Genomic DNA, 25,315 nt, shown 5'->3' with positions numbered 1-25,315 from the left:
TTCTATCTCGCCAGTTACATAATGCATAAAAAATACAAGGAACATCATTCTATCTTGTCAAAATAACGAACGAAACGAGATGAAAATGTTCTGCCAACAAAAATATTTCACAGAACAAAAATAATAATTATGCACATTTTTAAATACGGCAGTGCTTGTTATCGTGTAAAAGAATATAACATTACGTTAGAGTAATCGTGGCGGTATTCACGTGCATTGTGAAAGTGTTTTATTGGGATTATAACAGAGACATTAAAAGTTTGGAGGTAAATTATTTCGTGATGTATCATATTACTTTGTGAAGTAATTCTGCGTTTGATATTATGTCATAGCTACTAATAGATCATTTTAAAGTAAAATCAGAGGATATATAGAACTATTGGATTTATACCAAGAGGGTAAATGCCATAAGATTTGTATGTGCAACATATTTTTTTATGTGTTTGTGTCATCAATACATAATTTATGTGCTTAGTGTTTCGTGATGGCAAGTATACCAACATAAATGTTTCATTTTGATAGCAAAAAAAGAATACTGAGTAGGTATTTAGGGTCTATTCTAACTTTGAAACTGTGGGAAATGCGGATGGGCCTTATTTAGAATACTTTGCGTAATGTAAATTTTATTATTTAAAAATAAATGTATGAGGAAACATGGTGAACCTTGAATATGTGTTATTGGTGTAAAATATTTAACACACATTTTGTCATCTCAAGGTCTTGTTTACATCACACTGTTCATTCAAAAAAGTGTTTGACACCATTGCCAAGATGATAAAATTTGTTTTAAATTACTCACATGTATTTAGGCATATGTATATTTTTATTTTTATATCTTTACCTAAAACCTTTATTGTCTTTTTATTATTAAAAAATTAAATTAAACTAGTTGTAAAATAATTATCTCATAAAATAACAAAATGAATCCAAAATATTCATCCAATAAATACTTTCTTTCTTATACTTACATTAATTTCATGGGAAATAATATTGCGTTTTAGTGAATATATTTCTAACTTTAATTGTAGTAGGTAAATTTGAAAAGGTATAACTTTGGGTAATATCAGCTCTGGCATTATGTCCAATAATACACAATATTATCACGAATATTGTATTGTATATTCTGTTTACAAAAAATTTGCACACCATGATTAATTTCTTTAAGATTATCAAATAATAAAAGATTTGTCCTTTATAAAACTAAGAATAGAAAAATGATGTTTCCAGTATGTTAATGGTTTCATTTCATAAAATGATTTCAAAGAACTTATTAATTTTGTACACATTAATTCCACTGTTGCTAATAGTGTAAGCAAGCCATAGAGATACTAAAGTGAAGCAATTGAATTAAGTGCTCTTATTCCTATACTAAGAAACAGTGTAATTCTGATTAATATATTTGTCAACACATATTTATATTGATCTTTACTCATTGACATAGGAAAAAGTTTCCAACAATATTATGGCAAAGTTAGATGTTATTTCTACAGCCAATTAAGTATTAGTATTGGCTGTAAAAATGGGAAGCATTTAGTTTAAAATTTAATACACAATATTAGCTGTAGACATAATATCTAACCATAATATTGTTGAAATGTGCACTCTACTCCAATGAGTAAAGGTTTTCAATATAAATTGCAGTCAGTGAAACATACATGTTTTTCAAAATTTAGCTATCTCTCACAGTACTTTATCAATGGTAATCCATCAAGGTACTAAATCTCTTAATCTGAACTGCATTATCATGAAATTCTTAAAATGAAGCATAAAATATGCAGTTTTATCTTTTGTTATATATCATGCCATTACATAGTAACTACTCTAAAAACTACATGTACAGTAACATACAGTATAGTAACATGTACAGTAAAGTTCTATTATAATGTCAATTAATGAGAAACATTTCTTATCTCTGGTGTGCAGATATTTTTGTATTATCACAACAATCCGACCCAACCAATCTTGATGGTAAGCTGAGTGGGGTTCACAAAGAGTATTACCTGACGAGACATGATTATTTCTCTCCAGTCAACAACTGTGTGGAACTGTTGGAAACCTTATATATACAGGCTGATTCTGGAATGCAATACACTTAAGTGGACCACTATAGCAGGTTTTATGCATTGTGTACAGTAGTTGTTATTCATTCGCATACAAATACAGGAGAAATAGGTTATAACGATTCGGGTTATTGCCATGAATCCGTTATAACAATACAAATAGTAAGGTCTCTTTAAATAAATGCATACAAAAAGCGAATCCTTTATAATAACTATCGGATATAGCATCCAGATTCGGTGATCCCTTCGATGTCGCTATAACCGTTTATCACTGTATCCCATTACAAATACCTTTAATGAATTCTATTATCTTTGTTACAGGTACAATGGCGGTCAATACAAAACTAGCTCTGCCTGTAGCCTTAGGACTATCTTTAGTGACTGTCACAGCTTTAGTAGTGTACTATGTGTTTAAAAAAGATGAGGAAAAAACAAGTGATAAAGTGGTGAAGTCAGCAAGGGTCAATGTTATTGAAGTTAAGGTGCCTAAAAGTATAATGCCTGCATTGATTGGTGAGTACCTAACAGTTATTTTTGTTAAGAAAATGTTCTTGGTTGACAGCCAGAAATTAGAAAGAAAGGTTTTTTTATTGTTGTAACAAAACAAAAAAAAAACAGGATAATGATTTCTTATGTTTACGCGAATGTTAGACATTGAAATTAAACTAATACTATTTTTCTCCCGACGTTTCGAAGACTTTGCAGCCTTCATGGTCACAGTGGACTTCAAGACACTGTGAGCTCATTCTGCGTAGATCAGACTACCAACAGCTAAAATTTTAAAAAGTTGTGTAATTGTAAATTGTAGGTAGATATTGTAACTTTGACTTTACGGATGAACAACACCTCAGTCCCCCCCGTGACCATTTGTGTTATGAAAATTTATGATATTGTGCCAACAATGGGAACCCTCATTCAGCTCATTCATTCAAACTATGCGTGAAAAAGACTTTTATACTGTGAAAAAATATGTTATTATAAAATAATTCTACTGATGGTATGAAGAAGTAAAGATTTTTTTTTTAAGTAATTTCTAGAAGAAGCAAATTTATCCTTAAAATTAGTAATAGAAAATTACACTACAATTGAGCTATTCCATTTAGATTATTTTTATTTTGTTAAAAGACTAACGCTGGCAGATCGCCATCAAATCCAAGTCCTTCGGAACATGATATTTAAATATTTTTTCCTCCGTTCATCACTAGCAACCGCCATTTGCATTCGTTTTATGAACAATAAACTTGTAAATATATTTATCTTTGTATACCGCTTTACAGTCGAGGAAAACGTAAACGACCAGCATGCTTTATACCACCGAATTATATCAACAAGTGTAAATAGATCTTAGGAATTAGAAATAGTTCTTGTATTGTCTGCGTTAATTTAAAGAGGATTTATTTGAGTTGTCGACTTTTTAAATATTTAATTCATAGCTATTCAGAATTGATGATTCAATTATCATTCTCCATTATTCAGGCTTTTTATAGCATTTCAGGAATTGAACCTAATTCAATATGGTGTACTACCTGTACTATACATACTGATATAGACGACGTCGATCGATGTGATTGTGTACTGATTATAAAAAAAAAAATTGGATCATTAATATTGACTTTATTGGTAAAGCTCTTGATTTTCCTATAGTCATTTATTTTGAACATTTCTAAAAACAAATTATACTACTGTATTTTTCAAGTACTATTTATTAAAGGACAATCATCAACTTGAGAATCTTATCGAGCAATTTATATATGAAAAGTACTCGCGTATGCTTATTAGTACAAGGTCGGCATATAATAAACCACGGCGTAATTTTTCGCGGAATTCGTTGCGTATGCATTCACGATGCATAGATAGATAACAGTACTCTTCTGGTTATCATTTTTTTTTACCACAGCCAAAACACGACAATACGGAAAATGGAGTGCAGATTATGTATAGTCAACCTCAAATTAATGTATACATGGATGAAGACCAAATGTATTAATTACAAAGATATTATGGAATGATTAATATGGAATGTTTTCTTGTCTATATCCATTATTCTGAGGCTGACGGTAGTACAGAAGTTGCACCATTAGAAATTGGAATACAGTTATTTCTTTATACTATTCTGTGATTGTGGTAACAGTATAGATTAGAGGTTGTCAAACTTTTTCGGAGGTTGTTTTCAGTCGAAAATAATAAGTTTATGAATGTTATTACTCTATAAGTCGCGGTGGTATAATATTATCCAATATCCAACACATTTAATCAACTGTATAAGGATCGTTTACATGGTAGATAAACTGTAATGATAATATGTTCGCCTCTCAGGTCGGATAAAACCGGCGAGTATTAGTCGATGTTAATTTAGCATGAGAATTTTATATACATTTTCGAAGGTGTGTAAAGTCTGCCAACAAGCAAAAGGTCAACAAAGTGGTCCAAAGCCTAAACCCTTTCTGCAGTAGAGCCCGTGCCTTGCACTGTTATATGTGGTATATCAACTGATATTTAAGGCAGAACTGTACTACAACCACACGCAAAGCCCCCCGGGGCAAATCTTGTGCACTCGGTCTCCACACCGAATGCAAGCCCTTGCAAATTTGTCGCGACTCTAAGCACACAGTTCCGTGTATATACGTCTTGGTTGTAAATTCACATAGAGGCCTACAAGGGTTCGCGAACATTTCCCTTCCTTCTGCCTTCCGCCCATCCTAAATAAAGCATCTGTTCTTGTTCATCTTCCTTCACCCTTCCTTCCCCAAATTCCCTTCCAACGCTCCTTCTAGTCTTTGCCCTGTTGTGTCCCACAACTCCCGCTCTTGTACTATCTGGCGGAAAGTCGGCGGTATCGTGGTAAAATTATTTATTGTACTCAAATAATTCTACGTGTACTGCAATAACAGCAGAAATTTTGCGGGAAGTAGACATCCGTACGGGTTGTAACAGTTGCCGGATAACGATGTTTTCTAATATATTCGTATGTAGCAAGGTTTGTTTAGGCTTTTAAAATCTAGAGTTACGAACCGAAAATTATTAAAATTGAACAGAGAAGTCGGCATGTGTGTGTTTATTTTCTTTTTTTTATTTACTTATTTATTTTATGACGATTTACATACAAACTACATCAATAGAGGTTAAACATAAGATATAGTGCTATGCTAATTACAAATCTTCGTCAGTAAAAGCTTTCTTTCTCGTTTCAAGCTTTAACTAAACTTCTTTTAATCTGAATTTATTTTGCTGTTTTGTCCATATGAACATGTTGAGAAACTAATATTTATACAAGGACAATAAATGAATATAATTATCTACATACAAGAGAAATGAGTTTAGAAACGTCGCGCGACATTACATCGCCATATACTCGCGCAACCAGCTCTGTCTGATATCAAACAAAATTTCACCTAAATTGCCTAGAAAGTAGGTCTGGTTTTAAAATGTGGTAACGCAAAATTAGTTCTAACTAGCTAACCATATTATGATATAGGTATTATTCTATAGATCTAGAACAAACATGCACTAAAACTTGTAATCTTAATAAGCCGTCACACACAACTTCTATGAAGCGAAACAAAGGAACTATCAGCGGTAAAGTCATTTCAATATTATTTTACCTCACAAAGATACTTTAATAGGCACAACATTTCATATTATGTTACTTACAAAGTATAACGACCAAAGGTGTTCCATTTTTGTCAAGATATTTGGTAAATCATAAATACATAAAGTTAACACAATGTTTTATAGAGTTCATATTGATTATAATAAAACACACACGTAAGTATAACAAAAAGTGCTAGTTATTTTTTAAGAAGGGACAAAAAGTAACATAAATACTTAATTTTTGTGATGTCATCACGAATGAGAGTGGATAATCAATTTACCCAGAAACTCTGTTATTGCATTTTGATGATGCTATTCAATTGCTGTTTTTAAACAGTAAAAAAACACGTCGATTTGATGGCCTCCTCCTTTTTTGAAGTCTGTTAAAAAAAAGGTTGTTCGCAAATGTAAGCCCGTTAATCTGACATCATCAACGGAAAGACTGCCTCGGTGGCGTAGTTGTATTGCACGTCCGGTACAATAGCGCTCTGAGGTCCTGGGTTCGAATCCCGGGTCGGGCAAAGTGATATTTGGGTTTTTCTGCTCAGTATCAGCCCGGAGTCTGGAATTTGTGCCCGATATGGCGATAGGCTCGCCCCCTATCACATCATGGGACGGAACATACTTGGCGAAAAGTGGGTGCCCTAGTTACACCTCTGCATACCCCTTCGGGGATAAAATGCGTGATGTTATGTATGTTATGTATCAACGGAAAGATAAACACTACATGCTGTGAATAACGTTATTGTGTATGAACTAGAGATATGAGGTAAGCGGTGTATCAACACCCATTGCCTGCTCATAAAGTTGTGAGCGACTGTATTCAAGCGTCAACGGCTGTATTTATAAATGGAACAGAGTGCCGCTCTCAAGTACGATATCATATGAGATGCTATCAAACTAAGAACAGCATCTTAAGATGATGATGTCTTCCTGGTCGATTTCGGCCAAGGCTGTAGAAACTGTACAGGCATATTTAACTTGAGCTAAGACTTGGTATCCTCTGGTTGCGCGTCAACCCTTTGATGCTCTCTTACTTGACTTGTATAGTCAATTTTATTCATGAAAGTACGAGCGCACTTTGCACACGTCAATATTAAGATATTTGCTATTTAATAAACCCATATGAGCATCACCTGAATCGACGCAGCTGAGAACAAGCTCTTGAATAACAGCTTGAGCTTGATTTCGATACCAGCAATTAACACTACGCTAAATCGATTTTTGGCTAATTTTCGTTAGAATGCAAACTTATTATTTCTTTATTTTTTATAAGCTTACAAAATCTTTTTTTTTCTTTAAAATGAAGAATTCTTGAATTACACAAAATGCTCATTAAGAAAGCTCTAGTATCATAAAATTTATCTTATTTTTTACTTTAAACATCTCTCCTGTAATGTTGACATTTTCAAGTTAGCATAGTGTCAATTGCGGCTATCGATTTATTAGTTCAATCTGTCTATCCGTGTGGCAAATTTTATCTAAATCTGTTTAGCAGTTTCTAAGTTATCAACAGACATCCAAACATCTTCAAAATCTGTCGCATTTATAATATTAGTAAGAAGTCAGATTACACGTAATAGAACATGTATTAATTTATTATTATATAAAGTAATAACATTACAATGATACCCAGAATTCTATCTCGTTGATTTAAATAACTTCGCGTCAATCATATTTGACATCAATCATATCAAGCCAAAAGGACAAGAAATCGGTATAATATATTAGCTGCATATCGTATTGCAAATGACAATTCAATAGGATAGCCAAATGTGATATTATTTACGGTCGATGACTACTGCGTCTAATGAATAAGACAATTTAGACCTCGCAGAAAATCGATTTCATGCCTAATGTTCATTGCACCATGCTTATAAATATTTAGTAGATAGGTCTCGGATGCGATATTACGTTCACAATGTGTGAAACTCGCCATAGTATCGTAAGTTCGTTGCGGTCCTTAATCAGAATGTGTATACAAGAATGTCGGCAGCCGATGGCCTTGGGGGGGTGGGGGGGGCAAGTTGATACGGAGAATGCGTAATTGAGCGTATGGAATATTAGGAATGAAATTGGTAAATTCATTTGAGTTTCGATGTTCGGGAATGATCAATCAACCAAGTCAAGTGAAAGACTTAGGACATTATAGGGGGGGGGGGGGGCAGGTACCCCTCCCCATGTATGTATATCTTGTTTTGAACAGGCCGACATAATTGTTGCGACTGGTAAATTATCTCAAACTACAATACCATTGCCAATATGTAATACGTTCAAAACCATTACACAACTCGCAATAAGATCGGAAAAACCACCCCGATATATTTCGCCAGACCGCACACGAGCATACCATTACGGAATCCGTCTTGTTGTAACATGTGGGCGTTTTCTACTAACACCAGCCGGTAATGCACGAGATAATATTAGAATTTGACCGCACTCTACTATTGATATCTATGCTTGTGTTAAATCAATGTCTATAGTTATTGGCTATTCAATGATGCAATGATAAACAGTGTTGTTGATGACCGATTCGTCTATACGTAGGTTCTGGTTCTGTCTGGCTGGGTAATGTATGGCCTATACTGTGTTTGGAACACCGGAGTTCTGGGGATTTTAATAATTTATTTTCTTTGTTTCTTCATTTGATAGGGTTGGTAGACTTAATGATTTTAGGATCTTTTCCAATCTAATTCATGTAAGTAGATAGTCATTTTTTTATGACCTTCATTCATCAATCGATGACGTTTTCTAAAATCTAAAACACAAACGACAATTAGATTTACTATCGGCTCTTTGGGTAGAGATCTTACGGGGCGTTAAGGGCATATGGGGGTGCAACAGACTGTCTCCGATGTCATAATAATGCAGTTGCGTAAAAAATACAGTTAACCTAAAAAAAGGCGCCAAATAAATTTTCGCCCGGAGCTGATTAGAATTTAGAATTATTCGTGAAAGTGATGTAACGTAACCCGTATGTCATTGCGCCAAATAGACCCCGCATTTTCGCATCACCAGATCACTTAAATCGAACTGAATCCACATGGAAAAGTGTGGAAAACTCAATAATTGAATCCAAATTAGTAATCGATGGTAATCGACGTCTTTATTTGGCACGGTTGGCCGCGGCGCAAGTATGCGTTTCGTACAGGCATTCAGAAAAGGTGACAAGGCGCTGTAGCGTCGGCCTAAATGCGCTATAAATAGTCTTTATTGTCCGCTATTGTCACTAGCATGGTGCACCAGACGGCATGTGTCACACTTTTAGGAACACGTCTGCTTGTGTGCCAATTTGGACATATTGTGATATAACTTTACCACTTTTATTCCAAAATTAGGTACAGTCAGTAACAAAAGTAGCTGATTATATTTAAAACGCTTAATATCTAAAATACAGTGAAATCTTTGAATTCCATTTAAGTAAAGAAAAAAGAAAGTTGGTACGGACAGAAAGTCAAAGGCGATTTGATATTTTGAATTTTTTCACCTACTTTTGTGGCTGACTGTACATGCGCAATTTTTGCACTCACACCTGTTGAGCTTACAATAAACTAAACGTAAAGGAGGCGAGTGTGCAAAAGTCACGTGTTGTAAATAGGTGCAGCCTGAAATAAACGCTAACACTTACGCAAACAATAAAAAGTTGGTTACGGCTTCACCCACGTGAAATAAATTTTTAGATAATAAAAAGTCCATGCTTACGTCCGGACATTACCTATAATATGCAATAAACTTACACACCTCTTTATAATATTTGCATTAACTATATATTACTAGTTTTTGTTCGCGGCTTCGCCTGCGTGAAAGAGTTTTCCGGGATATTTTTTTTTCCGACTTACTTGATAATATGTATCGCTATTTATGACAAAATTACACAAAATCATTATACATTGTAGCCTATGTTTTACTCTGATGTATAACCAATATCACTGTAAAGTTTCATCCAAATCTGTTCAGTAGTTTTTTCGTGAATGAGGAACAAACATACATCCATCCTCACAAACATTCGCATTTATAATATTATCGCATTAACAAAACCAGCATAAATCATTCAACCTGCGATTCGAACGTGGCCCTAATTGCAACAATTCTCCAGCGCAGTAAATTTACACATATTTGTTTCGTTGCAGGTCGCGGTGGTAGTAACATAAAGGATATAGAGAATAAATCGGGCGCGTTGATCCACTTCAAAAAGTTCACCGACCAGGAGTACGACGTGTGCACAATCCGCGGCAGGACGGAGACCACGCAACTCGCAGAGACTCTTATACACGACTTCATTAAACAGCAGCCGCTGATCGAGCAGGATACAATGACTGTGCCCGGCTGGGCCTGCGGTAGGATTATAGGTGAGTTTACAAGACAAAATTACCGTAATATTGAATATTATATACATTCAAACAGGCCAATATAATTGTGTCGACTGGCGATGGGTAATGGTCTTCCGTTAGTCTACACTTTATCCGGATTCTATGAGCTATTAGGCACTGTCGACTGGTCGACGTGGACTTTGTCGCTCGGCGACCAAAACATAGGCAGAGTCGCTCGGGTGACCGGCGACTAAGTGCATATACACCTATATTAAACTATAGAAAGTTGCAGTCACCGTCAACTCTGTCGCTCGGTGACCAAAACATAGGCAGAGTCGCTCGGGTGACCGGCGACTAAGTGCGTATACTCCTATATTAAACTATAGAAAGTTACAGTCACCGTCAACACTATCGCTCGGCGATCAAAACATAGGTAGAGTCGCTCGGGTGACCGGCGACTAAGTGCGTATACACCTATATTAAACTATAGAAAGTCACACTCGCCGTCTACCGAGTTGCCGGCGACCAGTCGACAGTGCGTAATAGCTTATGAGACGCAATAGGGTCTCTGCCGTGTCAGCTTAAAAAGCATAGTCTAATGCCTCATCCCTATGGCAGAAGAGTTATACACCCACATTTCTCCGCCTATGGTAGGTCCCTTGCAATGGGGCTTAACCTTTAATATTAAGCGGCTACAATTCCAGACTACGGGCTGTTACTGGGCAGAAAAACTCGAATACCATGTATTGGATATTGATTCTTGATATCCGATATTCAGTAATCGATTTAAAAAATCGATACTTTTGACATTAACATTCGATACTTGTTATTGAATATGCATATTAAATTCGCGGATGGTGGCCTAAGTATTTTACAATAATACAATTAATGAAATCGATATTCGATACTCGGTATCGCAAATCATATTTTTTTGTTTTTCTTATTTACGGCCAAGGTAAAATGATTCCACTACACTTGAAATTCATTCGTAAATGGAACGACGTCATAGAGTACCTATTGATTGACGAGACACATCACTCATCGCCAGTTAACAAAATTATGCCAGGCTGTTCGGAATCGGATATATACAGGTTGATGCTTTAATGCAATGTGGTACCATTATATCGGGTTTTATAAATTGTTTCCCGGCGGAGGCAATCATCCTAACACAAAAATGATTCACATAAATTGCAGGCTCTGGGGGTGAAAATATCACCGACATAAGCCATCGGAGTGGAGCCAAGGTGAAAATCGAGTCGATCCAGGCGAGCGACAAAGTGACGCAGCGGCAAGTGACCTTGCGCGGGACTAAAGAGCAGATACAGGTCGCTAAGGGACTCATAGAGAACTGCGTGAGTGGTGTCATCTTATGGCCCAAAAGATCAATGTCCATAACTGACTCTTTTCTAAAAAAAAAGATTAGATCACATTTATGGTTTAGACAAATAATCCACCGTCATTCTGCCTGATATCATAGTAGTAGATTTTAGAAATAAGTTGCAGTTCTTGACGCTGAACTGTCTATTAGTACAGCAAGCGAATAGTTGCTAGTGTTAGGATTGACTTAATGTTTGATGTCCCAGGGAGAGGTGTGCATTACAACCTTATGCATTACATGATATTATATAATTTAAAGTGCGCTTCGTAATTCAGGTGCATTAAAAACAAAATTAATATCCCTAGCAATTTATCACTAATATTTTTTATTACCCAGTCTTCAGCATCCTCTGAATCGATTCTAACCACTTCTATGACGGGTTCCCCTCCTTCGGGGCATAAAAAATATTCTCAAAACTGAAACAAGTCCTGTTATATCTCATGGGTCAATATGTTTTGATGACGCAGGTGGCCCAGGAGAAGTGCAGACGCGAGATCGAGCAGTCCAAACGCAGCCCGCGCCACGTGTCGTCGCCGTCGCAGTCGCCGAGCGCGTCGCCCGCGCCGCCCGCGCCGGAGGACGCCCCAGGTGATACGCACCACAACGCGCATGTCAAATATAAAAGGCCCGGTAAGATTTGCTAACTGCATGCAGTTGTTGGATTGCAATTAGGGCCTGTGCAGACTGCAGTGTTTTATACGTGCGTTTTTGATACTCGGTTGATGCATCACGTTTATGTTGAGAATCGCATCGACAGCGCGTACAAAATATGCAGTCTGCGTAGATATCTAAGGTACAGTTTTGAAACGGCAGCGTTGAATTGCAATTGTAAATTGCGAAAGCTAAATAATACCTACTCAAGTGGAAATGAATACGATAGTTATGTCCACTTTGAGCACGCAAATAGTGGCTGACTCTAGAGTATTGCTGTCCTTTTCAAAATCGATCCTTATGAATAAAACATCGATCAAACACTACTTAGAACTAATTTTGTAATGTAATAATATCATCTACAATTTGGCAACAGCAACTTAAACAAGCTACATTGTTCAGAAATGTTCAAAAAATTTATTTATATTAACTTTATATACGAAACACCCTGTATAAACATTCAGTACATGTTTCCACACATTGGTTCGTATTACATATTATTTGAAGGTTGTTTGTGGAATGAATTAGAGCCGAGGCGCTGGGAGATCACGGTAATGAGTTTTATAAACAACCGTTTGTCAGTTTGAGGTAATTGTGTGTCAGTATGGTTTCATAATATGGGTTACGTAACTTATTTTATATGTGGTTGAGGAAGGTTATGTTCCTGCATAGTCCCTTATGTTGCCCCCCTCCCCCCCAGCAAAACAGCGCGCTAACCTAATTTGTTATCCTAGTTTTGGTAGTTTAATTTTTTTTTTTAAATGTGGATATTGTGTTATTAATTTTACAATAAAAATGCCAATAAAATTGTTGATTCCGTGCATCTATCTCTTAAATTAAACATAATTTCAATTTGATTTAATAAGGAATATTGTTGTTGTTTAATTTTGTTTTAAAAGGCCTAAAATTAATTTTATGAATCTTTTCTTTTTAACTCGTATGCCGAAAATTTACGGAAAGAATACTCAAGGTCATTTTCTCGGGGCAAGGTCTTAATAAAAAAAACTATAATATTATGAACATCGGTTAAACACGGTCATAATTTAAAAAAAAAACATGTTTTGTGACAAAAACGCAGTCAAATCCCGTTTTTACTGTTTTTAACTGAAAACCTGTTTTTTTTTGTTATTTAGTCCATGTGCTTTTAATTCGCCATTTTAAGTAATAAAGTAACATTTAGCCGTGGTCCTTACTCATCATAATAAATCCTATAATTAAATTTATAAGTCCCATGTTACTTGCATTATGTATCAAGAAATAGGGTGTGATTGCCTTATTTATACGTAGTTTGTATCTTTGGTTTGTGTTGTGTTGTTTCTTATGTGATGTCCTTTTTTGTGTCGTATTATTATGTATAAGGGTTTTTTTTAGTTTTGTTTGTGTTTTTTTTATGTGTGTATTTAGTACATATTATGATCAAAATGAAGTCGGTGAAGGGAAACAAAATAAATCATAATTGTGTATAATACTTAATACCGACAATAAGTTAGGCACGACAATTTAATTGAGGAAGATATTTTTTCTTTATTAAGTTCACAAAACTGGTTACAAACACTTAATACTCATAAAATAAAGTTTAACAGTCCAACCTTGAAAATATTTGCAACTTTCTTAAAGTTAACACGACATGCACAAATTCAAAATAAACATAAATGAGAATGACAAATTTATAAATCCATATAAGGTTTGCGATACAAGTTGTACAATTGTACAAGTACAATTTAACTATGTGTTGGGTTGATTTATGATTGAAGCCCAGTGAAGATGTTAAAATTGCATCTTATGACTAATTCGAAAAACTAAGGTAAATTTTAGCCCCAACAATTATAATCAACTGCTTTGTTTCGATATAGTTAAATCGGAGTGACTTAGCTCAATTTCGAGATATTTTTACGCAGCGAAAGAATATATTATTGTACTTTGTTTGGGGACATTTTGTATCCAACTAGGAATCATTTTGCACCCAGCTCAGAAACATTTTGTACTCAGCTCAATGTCATTTTGCACCCAGCTCAGAAACTTGGACTCAACTCAGTATCATTTTGCACCCAGCTCAGAAACATTTTGTCCTCAGTTTAGTGTCATTTTATACAGAGCTCAGAAACATTGTTTTACTCAGCTCAGTGTCATTTTGTGCCCAGCTCAGACACATTTTGTCCTCAGTTCAGTGGGATTTTGTACCTAGCTCAGAAACATTTTGGTCCAGCTCGGTGAAATTTTTATTTTATGTATTAATTAGGCGCGGAATCGTCGGCGGCCAGTATCGAGGTGTACGTATCAGCCATGGCGTCGCCGTCGCGGTTCTGGGTTCAGTTCGTGGGCGCGCAGGTGGCGCAGCTCGACGAACTCGTCGCGCACATGACGGAGTACTACAGCAATAAGGATAACCGACAGGCGCACGCTGTGAGTCACCAACTCACTTTTCTTTTTCACCCGATTATTTTTCAATTTTAACAAATTTTCGTATTTATCGGCTACGAACTAATTTTTTGTTTAAGTTTTGAAGGTCGGTAATATTCCAACCAAGCGATGCTCGTTTGGATTTATAAACAAAAAACTGCATATAAAAATTATTTTTGTATCATGTGAGACTTTTAAAAATGGCGAAAAGGCTGTTCGTAACTGGGATGACAGTACTATTAACATTTTATATGGATCAAGGAGAGGTAGAATTGGCAGTTGCAAAAAATTGCCAGTTTTTCACAGCAACCTTTTACCTTAAAACGCGGTTTGAAATAAAGTCGATAATCATGCCAGAATTTATCTATAGTCTAGTTATTGTCCGATCCAACATCACTAGAATATGTTGATGTTGATCCCCAGTTGCGGCACGTGTCCGTGGGTCAAGTGGTGGCGGCGGTGTTCCGCCACGACGGGCGGTGGTACCGCGCGCGGGTGCACGACATCAGGCCCAACGAGTTCGATTCTTCGCAGCAGGTAAAGTAAACATCATTGTATTTGTTTGTGTTGGATGCAATGATAAATAGAGTGTTTTTTTGTTGTTGCACAGTGGCAACACTGGCTGTGTAGTTGAGTTGTCAATGATGTGTATCTTCTTCTTCCTCTTCCTGACGCCATGAGTGGTTGATTTAATTTGTGTGCCGTTAAATAAAAACTAGTAATATAGTGAAGTATAAGGGTTTTATTTACACTAGAAGACACCAGCATACAAAACCTTTTTACAATAGTTTGTTAAGGCATTAATTGTCTTCACTGCATGGGACATCATAATTGTAAGAATAATTTAATGTATTCAATTAAAACTTTTTGCTCGCAATAGAAACTTTTTGTGAGACTTTCCAAGATATAATTTTTTTAGCACGCAAAGAAAAGCTTAAGGGAAAAAAAATCTAAAACAGACCAACGATTCCAGCCTTTATTGCGTTAAAAACTTAAAGGAAAAAGTACCCAATTTAATAAAAAAAAATCACGCCGAATTGATAACTTCCTCCTTTTTTTGAAGTCGGCTTATGACATACATTTGATTTGTTTTTGTAGATAACATAAAGCCGTGTGTTGCAGGTGGCGGACGTGTTTTTCCTGGACTACGGCGACAGCGAGTACGTGGCCACGCACGAGCTCTGCGAACTGCGCGCCGATCTGTTGCGGCTGAGGTTCCAGGTAACTTTGCTGTATTTCAAATCATTCATTAGTTCATAATTTTATAATATATCTGAATTTGTGCAACATTTATTTCTCACGTGCGGGGATTTTTATCGGCAGTGCGTTCCACTTCCAACTAGGCTATCGCAATACCAAAACCCAAGGGCACGCACTTCTTACTTTTTAATGTTATGCGTGTATTCCTTGTGAATTATCACTTGCTTTAACGGTGAAGGAAAATATTGTGAGGAGACCTGCGTACGTGAAAAAATCTCTATAGGAATATTGAGGGTATGTGAAGTCTGTCAGTTCGCCCTACGGCAGCATGGTGGTCTGAGACCTATTCCATTTCAGTGGTAGAGGCCCGTGCTCAACAGTGGAATAGTACATACAATAGATATGTTATTGTAATTTCTCATTTCTCCTACCTCATTTAATTATCCTAGATGGTATGTATAGGTATGGTTAACCTTTATGTACGGTCTGAAGTTAGTTACGACTGGCATCGCAACTATTGTTTATTAAGATCCGTTTTCAATAAACAATCCCAATCTCAATATTTAATCTGAATCCGAGAATGAACCAATCAAAATTACTCATATGGAAGCATATCAAAATAACTCTAGCCTTGTGGTTCGGGGACATCTAGAGAATTCCCCACGGCATCCCTTGCCTGTCGTAAAAGGCTACTAATTGGGGCTTAGAAAAGTCGCGGGCAAGCAGTGGGGGGCTGCTCGCTCGACTACAGCGACTCCGTGGTGGACGACAATGCGGGTAGTAGGTCTCCCGATGTCGTAGACTCCAAGGACCCCCCTTTAGCGTGTGGCGGCATTTTAGCCCCCTCAATTAGAGAAGTGCCGCAATGCGGTATCGCGCAGGGACGGTTCCGAGCAACTATCTTAGTGCAACAAGATACCCCGGGGCCATCCCGTATGTGCCGTAGAAGGTAATCACGGGTTTTGGTTGGTATGTCGTTGTAGGGTATACATGGGTTAGGGACTCGGTCCAATGCTCGCTCGGATGATGCTGTACTCATGAATGTCGACATTGGGCCGTAAGACCGGTAGGCCCTAAAACCAAAATAACCATTCCACTCACCCTCCCAGTGGTGGTAGCGATAACGCATTGTTCCCTGCGAAAAGAAAAAAAAAGTCAAAATATCTTTGTTCTGATTGGTCCATTTTTAAGATGATCGGGAAAAGGACTTGGGATCGTTTATTGAAAATGAGAGTTAGACTATGTTCCTAGATAAATTTAAATAGACTAGAGCTAGATAAGATATTATGTAGGAGGCACAGAAGGTGGATATGCCGAGATCATTATCCCTCAACGAAACTAATCCATAGTTTGTTTGTTTTAGGCAATGGAGTGTTTCCTGGCGGGCGTGCGTCCGGCCGGCGGCGAGGCGGACGCGGCGGGCGGCGACCGCTGGCACCCGCGCGCCGTCGAGCGGTTCGACGAACTGACACATGTATAGTATATATCTGTATATTGCCACGTTATCGTTACTGCAGTCTACGATGGACAGACAACAGTAAAAAAAGACATATATAAAATTCTGTCTTAAAAACAACGCGATAAAATCCACTAAATAGTTTTATTTAAAAAATATATTTTCTTATAAAATTGTATGTAGAAACGTCCTTTACCTTGAGACGACAGTATAAGACCCCGTTATAGAAATATTTTTGCCAACCCTAGAGGAGCATTAGTATCTCACGCTTGTGTGTCGTCAGGTGGCGCGCTGGAAGCCGCTGGTGTCGCGCACGTGCACGTACAAGAAGACCGCCACCGCCGCGGGGGAGAAGGACAAGGAGATCCCCGGCATCCGGCTCTTCGACGTCACCGATGGTAATGTTATTGTTTACATGACCCCCAGCTTCCTTTACTATTGTTTTCGTACCGTATCGTATCAGCCTATAATGTCCCAATATTGGGCAAAGGCCTCCCCAGGATCCTTCCATGAATCATGACCCTGCGTTATAGTGAACCAGTCTTTTTTGGTCTCCCTCGACGCCTACGAGCAACTTGTCTATTGTTTTACTTGAGTAATATGTTTGCTTAATTTAGTATTATCGTTGTTTTATCCTAAATCGAATTCTATTGTTTGATAAACATTGTCTTTGAATGGTTGGCCCGATTGAAAAAATAATTGGCATGATGTCGGCTACCCTTGTTCATAAAAATGATAGCAAAATCAGGTCAAAAATTAATGAGGACAAAAATATTTTTTGGACTTGGCAGAAGTTCTTTATTTTTTTTTATTAATAAAAGCATTTTGATATGATGTAATATGTAGAAGGCGAGCTGGACATTGGTGCGACTCTGATTGAAGAGGGATGGGCGGTGGCGGGACCTCTGTCCTCTCCGAGACCCTCGCCGCCGCGCGGACGACAAACACCCTTCGGGGACCTCAGCAACTCCAAGTAAGAACATACCCTCAGGAGATAACATTGATTATAATAATAATAGATAAAAAAATTAAATTACTTCAAAGATAAAAAAGTAATGCTGAAGCATTCATTAAGACCTTGTGGCGATACGATTAGTGCATACACCGCCATCTCGTCAACATCGCCGGAACTGCAAGATGATTGATGCATTGATGTAATGATAATGCAAAGCATTCACGCTAGATGGCGATAGACGATACTGGTTTGCGATAGCAGAATTTGTGCGACGCGCAGCATATATACCACGTCCGAATAGGAACCGTCGGAAGGGCCGCGGCCGGTCACAAGCAACATCTGCCTGACTGGAAATCTTTCCTTTCCATAAAAGAATGCAACCATCTGTTCCTCTACAGTAGCGTCTACCAATACGCCGCTTAAACTGAATTAAATAATTTAAGATGAATCTTAACATAGGTTAACAAACACACATTCCCAATTTCCGATCCAACACGCTCCACAAATGCAATCTCTTGTAAGCTTACAAAGTGCCTGGTAGCTACTATGAGATAGAAGTACGAAGTTGACAGTTTTTTGTCCGGTAGGGTGCTCAGCATGATCGGCGGCGGACGGTGTTCATCCCTGCCCAAGGACCACAAGGATTGCGACCAGGAGACGTCTGAGAAGGATACTCTGAAAGGTAATTTCATATTACGGTTTATAGGAGCTAACTCGTACCCAGTAAGTGCATTGCGGCGTCAGCGCTTTACGCCACGCCAATGCTTTTATTACACCTTTACGATCAGTGCGCAAAGCAATCAGACTGCGTTAGGTCGGGCGTGCTCCTATCCTATCATCAGTATCATATCTATACTATTATATAAAGCTGAAGAGTTTGTTTGTTTGTTTGTTTGTTTGTTTGAACGCGCTAATCTCAGGAACTACCGGTTCAAACTGAAAAATTATTTTGTGTTGAATAGCCCTTTGTTCGTGGAGTGCTATAGACTGTATATCATCACGCTATGACCAATAGAAGCGGAGCAGTAATGACACATGTTGCAAAAACGGGGACAATTTATTAGTTTTGAGAGCTTCCGTTGCGTGCGCTGCGTAAACGGTTAAAGTTATGCAACAATGACGTATGACGGGATTGTTCCTCCTTAAAAGTTCTACAAAAATATATTATAAAACATAGTCCCCCGCTGCATCTGTCTGCCTGAACGTGTTAAACTCAAAAACTACCCAACATATTAAGATGAAATTTGGTATAGAGACAGTTTGAGACCCTGGGAAGAACATAGGCTCCCGGGAAAATATATAGCGTGATTTTTATAACGGAAAACTTTAGCCCGAAATACTTAATAACGCGGGCAAAAGCTAGTTATCAATAAGCAAATTATCAATATATGAATTTTCTCGTATCCTGAACTATAATTTCAAATCAACATTATCAACCAAGGGCGTATGGGTCCCGTAGCCCGTACACGGTTCGACTGCCTCGGTGACTTAGTAATTGTACACGGTACGAGTACGATTACCGCGCTGAGGTCCTGGGCTCGAATCTCGGGTCAGGCCAAAATAATTGTGACTGAGTTTTTTCATCTTAAAAATATTATTCAGTCTCAGCTCGGAGTCTAGAAGTTGTCGGTGTGATATCCCCGTGCCTCGGAAAGCACGTAAAGCCGTTGGTTCTGCGCCTGATCTCTCTCTGGTAATGTCGGATGTCCGACCCAGGGATCGAACCATAGACCTCAACTATTTTTTAACTAGTTTGCTCCTTACTTCACTCGTGTGAAAATCTTTTTGGTAAAAAATGTCTCATTGCGTACTAGATAAAACACTGATTGAGTTAATCGCTAATTAAACACTATGCAAACCCAAAATATATTGAGAAAATATTATATTATTTCAGAGGGAGAAGGCTTGACAACGTCGAAATCCCTAGCATCCGGACTCGAGACCTCAAACAAACATCCGTTGTCCGTTTCAAACTTCGATTTATCTAAAGTAAGACCTCATTTGAACGGCTCCAACGACTTCCTAGACGTCGAAAGACAAAACATAGACCGGGAAGCGTCATCAGAAACCCTAGTGCCCAAAACTCCGGTGCCAACCACACCTATTTTATCTAAAAAACCTCTGGACGAGTTCAAAGCGAATGTGACCAGAATTGATTCCCATCACAGTAATTTGGAGGCGCTGGGACGGTCTCAGAATGATTTGAATAAGTTTAACTTGTGAAAATATGTTAAAACGCAGGTTGGTGCAATGATTCAGGTGTTTTGCTTTAAATTAAATTATACATATTTATTAGGCAATTCAAAGTTTAGGTTGAGACGTAAACAATTTTTGGTTATTCGATTTTCGTATCGTCTTTCTATTCACTTATTACTTTTTTTTATTAATGACTGATATAAAAATTATTAGTACACGATATACCTTTTGTACCTTGCCATCTTGGTATAAAAGTTGGTGTTATATCAAGATGTCTCATGCAATCGTCCCCCTATATTAACGTTGGAAAATATAATCTAAAATATTAAGTGTAATTTAATTTAAGACATTCTTACACAAAGAGATCTGTTTTAATATCTTTAGGGAAGACATACTTACTCCAACCTCGCTTTCTAATTGTAAGATGTTAACAAGTATATAAAAAAGTCTAATATTGTGTTAGTCATTGTGTACTAACCGCCATATTCAATAAATGATCCCAAACGCTTTTTTCAATCTATCTTAAACCAATCAGAACAGTGTTTTTTGACATGTTTACAAATGAGTTATTTTGATTAGTTCATTCTCAGATTCGGATTGAAGATTGAGATTGGGATCGTTTATTGAAATCTGCTGTGTGAGATGACATTCTTTAATCCCATTTTAAAAAGTCTGCACAGTCTACCTTTCCTTTATAAATATACCAATGTGTATATCCGATTCTAAAAGCCGGCATAACTATATCGACTGGCGAGGCATAATCGTATTCGGTCGATATTGTCAATTTGCCGTGCATTTCAATAAATCATGGGCGTATTCAAACAACTATTCGTCTATGATCACTCCATATTTGATACCAGCTGTTCCTATTCATGTCAAACATTTTTGATATAACGTATATTATTTGTATTATAGTGGCGAAGGGTGGAATTTTCCCATAGGGGAATCCGACAACGTAATATTTAGTATATTACGCATATGCATAAATGCGATCTAGAAATCGTACTAATGAAAGAAAGAAAGAAAGAAAATATTTATTTGTAACAAGCAAAATTCCCTAATATAGGTAATTACAAATTTAATACACTTAAATTTATTTGCTCGTCACAAAAGCGAACCCAGCTCAGCATATGCTGATAAAAAACCAGCGCTGATCTTCCGCTGGGCCGTTTTGTGATGTCACGGGCGCCAAAGGCATAAACATTACAAAACTAAAAGCTGATGAGCATCATGAATGCCCCGTGCAACCATGCACCAAAATGCATGGGGGAATGAGTAGACATAATGATTAGATTTAACATAAATTATGGAAGGGAAGCCGACAGGAGTCGGTTTATATGGACTCTTCGTCACTACTGTATTATAATGAGATTATAAATGGTGACGAACTTCGTAACGAAACGGTTTGCAGAAAAGTATGACTAAGAGAAGGTGCTATATAAATTTGTTAATATTTTTTATATAGTATAAAGTATAAATGTTCTATTTTCATTAATACCATATTATTTCATTACCGCCATTATTAATAAATAATGCCAATCGTTTTTTTGATCCTCTGTGAAAATGGACCAATCAGAACAAAGCTTTTTTGACATCATTACGAATGGCTTATTTTGATAGGTTTATTTTTAAACGGATCGGTGATTAGGATTTTATTAAAAATGGATCTTAATAAATAAAAATAATAACGTCTGTCATAAATACATAAAAACAGAAATTATTGCCTCTATTATCTATGGTTAGATCATAGATTCAAGGAGATAGCAAAATCTCATTCGATGAATCTTGCGCATTGTATTTATATTCTCATTTCCTTAGCTTATGTTGGTGAGTACAATTTGGTAACATGTGTAGGCATAGTTATGTCCTAGTATTAGTTTCTTTTGCTTTATATTGCTATTGTACAGGCAAAGGACATCACACATACTGCCAACGTGTTGTGATAATTATTATATTAATCGCGTCGATATTCCTTTGTAAAGTAATGCGCCTATTTAGTTTAAAAATCAGAAATCTCAACAACATTGACCTTATTCTATTTTCATATTATAAATTGTAACAAAAAAATACCTATTTAATTTTAACTTGTTGTACCTATACATTGTTTTTTGTCTATCCAATGAAAATCAGTATAATATATCATAAGACCCCGGTTCATGTAATTTATCATAGCTTGACTGTCTACTGATAAGCGGCTGCCGGCAGCCCTTGTAGTCTTTAAAGGCCATGAAATAACGCCTATTTTTGTTAAGCAATTTTTTGACAACCATACAATATGCTAGATTCATATTACCCCAATACACGTAGAAATCTAAAACTTATGTCGTATTTTAATTATTATATTTTTTTGTTTAGAAAATACTGAAATATTCTATGACTAAAATTATAGCCAGGTATATATTTAAAAAATACATCAGTACACTAGCAGTATAAGTCGTCAGAAGCATACGATAGTCTGTGATTGTCAATAACCTTAAGTGTAGTTTGTAAGCGCTAACATAACCGCTTATAGTATGTAAGATGTGTAAATGTTAATAATAAATCAACCGTGTATAAATTTAGAAGAAAAATTATTTTAACCCATTTATCATCGGAATGTTTGCCGGCAAACATGACAGTTATATGACATTACGCGTGTCACGGAAAATTAACCTTATTATGTAGTTCATAATAAGGTTATATTCCCGTGACACGCGTGTTTGCCGGCAAACATTCCGCTGGTAAATGGGTTAACAGTTGATCCAAGATCGCTTGTAATTTGAAATTTTGTTGAAAATGGGCATTCAATGCACACGTCCTTATAAATGTATGAAAAGGAAAATAAATGTATGTTACGGACACAATATATCATATATAAAAGGGTTCGTTATCCTATTGGCCTAATATCGTATCGTAAAGTTCATTATAACATATGGATTATTTAAATTAACGATTCCATTTGCTGACTTCAGACCGATCTCAAAACAAACCAATCAAAAGTTATCAGTCAAACGAACTACTCCAATTGGTCTAATTTAAATATCGATGCGATGGTATCGATTGGAATCGATTATTGAAATCGGCTCACACTGAATGAGTATTGCCTATCCGGCTCTGAAATGAAATATGCGCAAAATAATGTAAGAGAGAAGAAGCAGTCATGCAGCCTGTAGTTGTTTTTTAGAATTCTGATTGATTTTCATCACAGGCTTGCGGGAATGGATAAGTATTGCGCATGCGCTATAGTAATAACGCATCTACACAAAGAGAGAGGGAGTGTTTAATTTTATGAGGTCATTGCTCAGTCTACTCTGTCTTTGTAATACAGTATGATGGAGGTAAAATGTATTTAATATATCTTAAATGTTAAGAATATATTTTGTATAATAATATATAATTTATTATTCAACACACATTATTTACTCATAAAGTTGGTATTTGCTTCAATAATTATATAAAGCTATATTATATTCAGGTCATTACTAAATAGGACAAGTGGTAAATTAACTATAAGATGTATATCAAAACCTCCAATAATACTATGGTGCTTAATATAGTCTGATGTCATATATAACTAACATTATAAGACGCCTTCTGGAACAAAATAGCAACAAGAGTCAGCGCTGGTGGACAAAAGGCAAAATTTTATAACAATCAATTTCAAACCTTAAGTTCTTATATTTACGGCTGACCGAAAAACTACGCATTTTTATCGTATTAATATCAAACCTAGATTGATTGATTGTTATAGAATTGGGTTCGTAAAACTAAGCTAAAGCTGCTTTTATATCGTTATATGTAAAATTGTATATAATTTATCCAACTTACTTCACTAATGAGATTAATTAAATTCCCTCCGTGTATATTGCAGATATCTATTTCGTTACTGAGCCTTGGGAAATTGTTGAGTTTACCTTATATAGTGATAATATCCTTGTATGAGACATTGTAAATGACGTGGTAAAAAGTGACATAAAAACAGTATGATACGTGCTGTCATTTAATGTCTACTTGGAAATGTTGTCACGTGTTGAGCATCAAATTGTGTCTCGTGAATACGATGTATTGAAATGAGATATTTGTGTGTGTTCTCATATTTTAGAGTCAAATTATTTATTAACTGTTTGGCTTGTTTAATGTTTCTTTGCTGGGCTATTTCGGCTCAAATACCTTGCAAAATAAAAAAAAAAATTTGTGCATATGCTTACGATCTCTAGCTTTATAGATTATGACCGCCTTATGTACTTACAAAGTTTCATTCATTTCGTTCATTCAATCTTTGGTGCTGTCTGTATACGGCTTTGTTAAAATTATTTTGTTCCAAATTTAAATTATTTGTTTAAATATAGTATACCTGTTAAATGTATTCAATAAATACTCCGTAAGTGCCTAACGCCTATGTAACAATAAAAAAATATAAGTTTATACAAAAATGTTTAAATTCGCCATCTCGAAAATGCAAAGTCGATTTTGAAAAAAAAACGCACAATGCCCGAATTTCGACAATAATGTAATCTTTGATGTAAGTAAATACTTAATAAATATAAAAAAGTACTAAAAATAATTTTGGTTGATATTATGATTGGATTATAGATATTATGTAATTGGGTGCTTTGATGAAAATATTTTAATATGTTTAAGATCGCAAATTAGTGTAACAAAATAATTTTATTAAAAGAGTTAAGAAATAACTTGCACAGAGAATCCAGTAGAAAAGTCCTAAAATACTTTCGGGACATGGTTTTATTTACAATTATAATTACCGCTGATATCTGAGTGTCAAGAGATGTCATGCGATGGCCCTTGTAATCATTTATAATAAGGTTTAATTTGTCATATCAAGTATAATGATTTCTATAAGGGTAAGAATTCAGTTATTTAAAAAAAATAAAAAAAAAGTTCACTCAATAGTCGATCTCAAATATATTAAAAAATCATATAAGTCGATATTGGTGCCATAACGACCAGTACAAAATTTAGTAGAGGTGTGTTCAAGTGATTTCTTGTCGAATTATTTGTTGGTTGATTTTTGTTTCTGTAGTTATTGCTTTACTTTAGAATTGTTACTCGAATATTCGTTGCGTATTTTGTAATAGTTTTGTAATATTATTTTTTAGGAATAAAAAATGTGAAACATTG

The 25,315-nt window shown here is 36.1% G+C and overlaps 1 protein-coding gene across 4 annotated transcripts; it reads left to right on the top strand.

The window, feature by feature from the left end:
- Window positions 1-36: 36 nt before the first annotated feature.
- On the top strand, window positions 37-25,315 carry LOC115441934 (tudor and KH domain-containing protein homolog). 4 transcript variants are annotated; one of them, XM_037437298.1, is made up of 13 exons: window positions 37-266; window positions 2,382-2,573; window positions 9,782-10,000; window positions 11,156-11,313; window positions 11,807-11,969; window positions 14,230-14,393; window positions 14,814-14,927; window positions 15,513-15,611; window positions 16,954-17,064; window positions 17,330-17,444; window positions 17,893-18,019; window positions 18,589-18,683; window positions 19,896-25,315. In XM_037437298.1, the coding sequence occupies exons 2-13, from the start codon at window positions 2,387-2,389 to the stop codon at window positions 20,222-20,224; spliced, it is 1,881 nt and encodes a 626-aa protein (XP_037293195.1). In that variant the 5' UTR covers window positions 37-266; window positions 2,382-2,386; the 3' UTR covers window positions 20,225-25,315. The 4 variants fall into 4 exon arrangements, with proteins under 4 accessions (XP_037293195.1, XP_037293197.1, XP_037293194.1 ...); XM_037437300.1 differs by lacking the exon at window positions 37-266 and adding an exon at window positions 275-487 and having other exon boundaries at window positions 11,807-11,927; XM_037437297.1 differs by lacking the exon at window positions 37-266 and adding an exon at window positions 275-487.

The sequence above is a fragment of the Manduca sexta genome, chromosome 10, assembly GCF_014839805.1.
Source record: "Manduca sexta isolate Smith_Timp_Sample1 chromosome 10, JHU_Msex_v1.0, whole genome shotgun sequence".
Taxonomy (NCBI): domain Eukaryota; kingdom Metazoa; phylum Arthropoda; class Insecta; order Lepidoptera; family Sphingidae; genus Manduca; species Manduca sexta.
The sequence above is the reverse complement of the archived record's forward strand: the minus strand, read 5'-3'. Positions and strand labels throughout refer to the sequence as shown.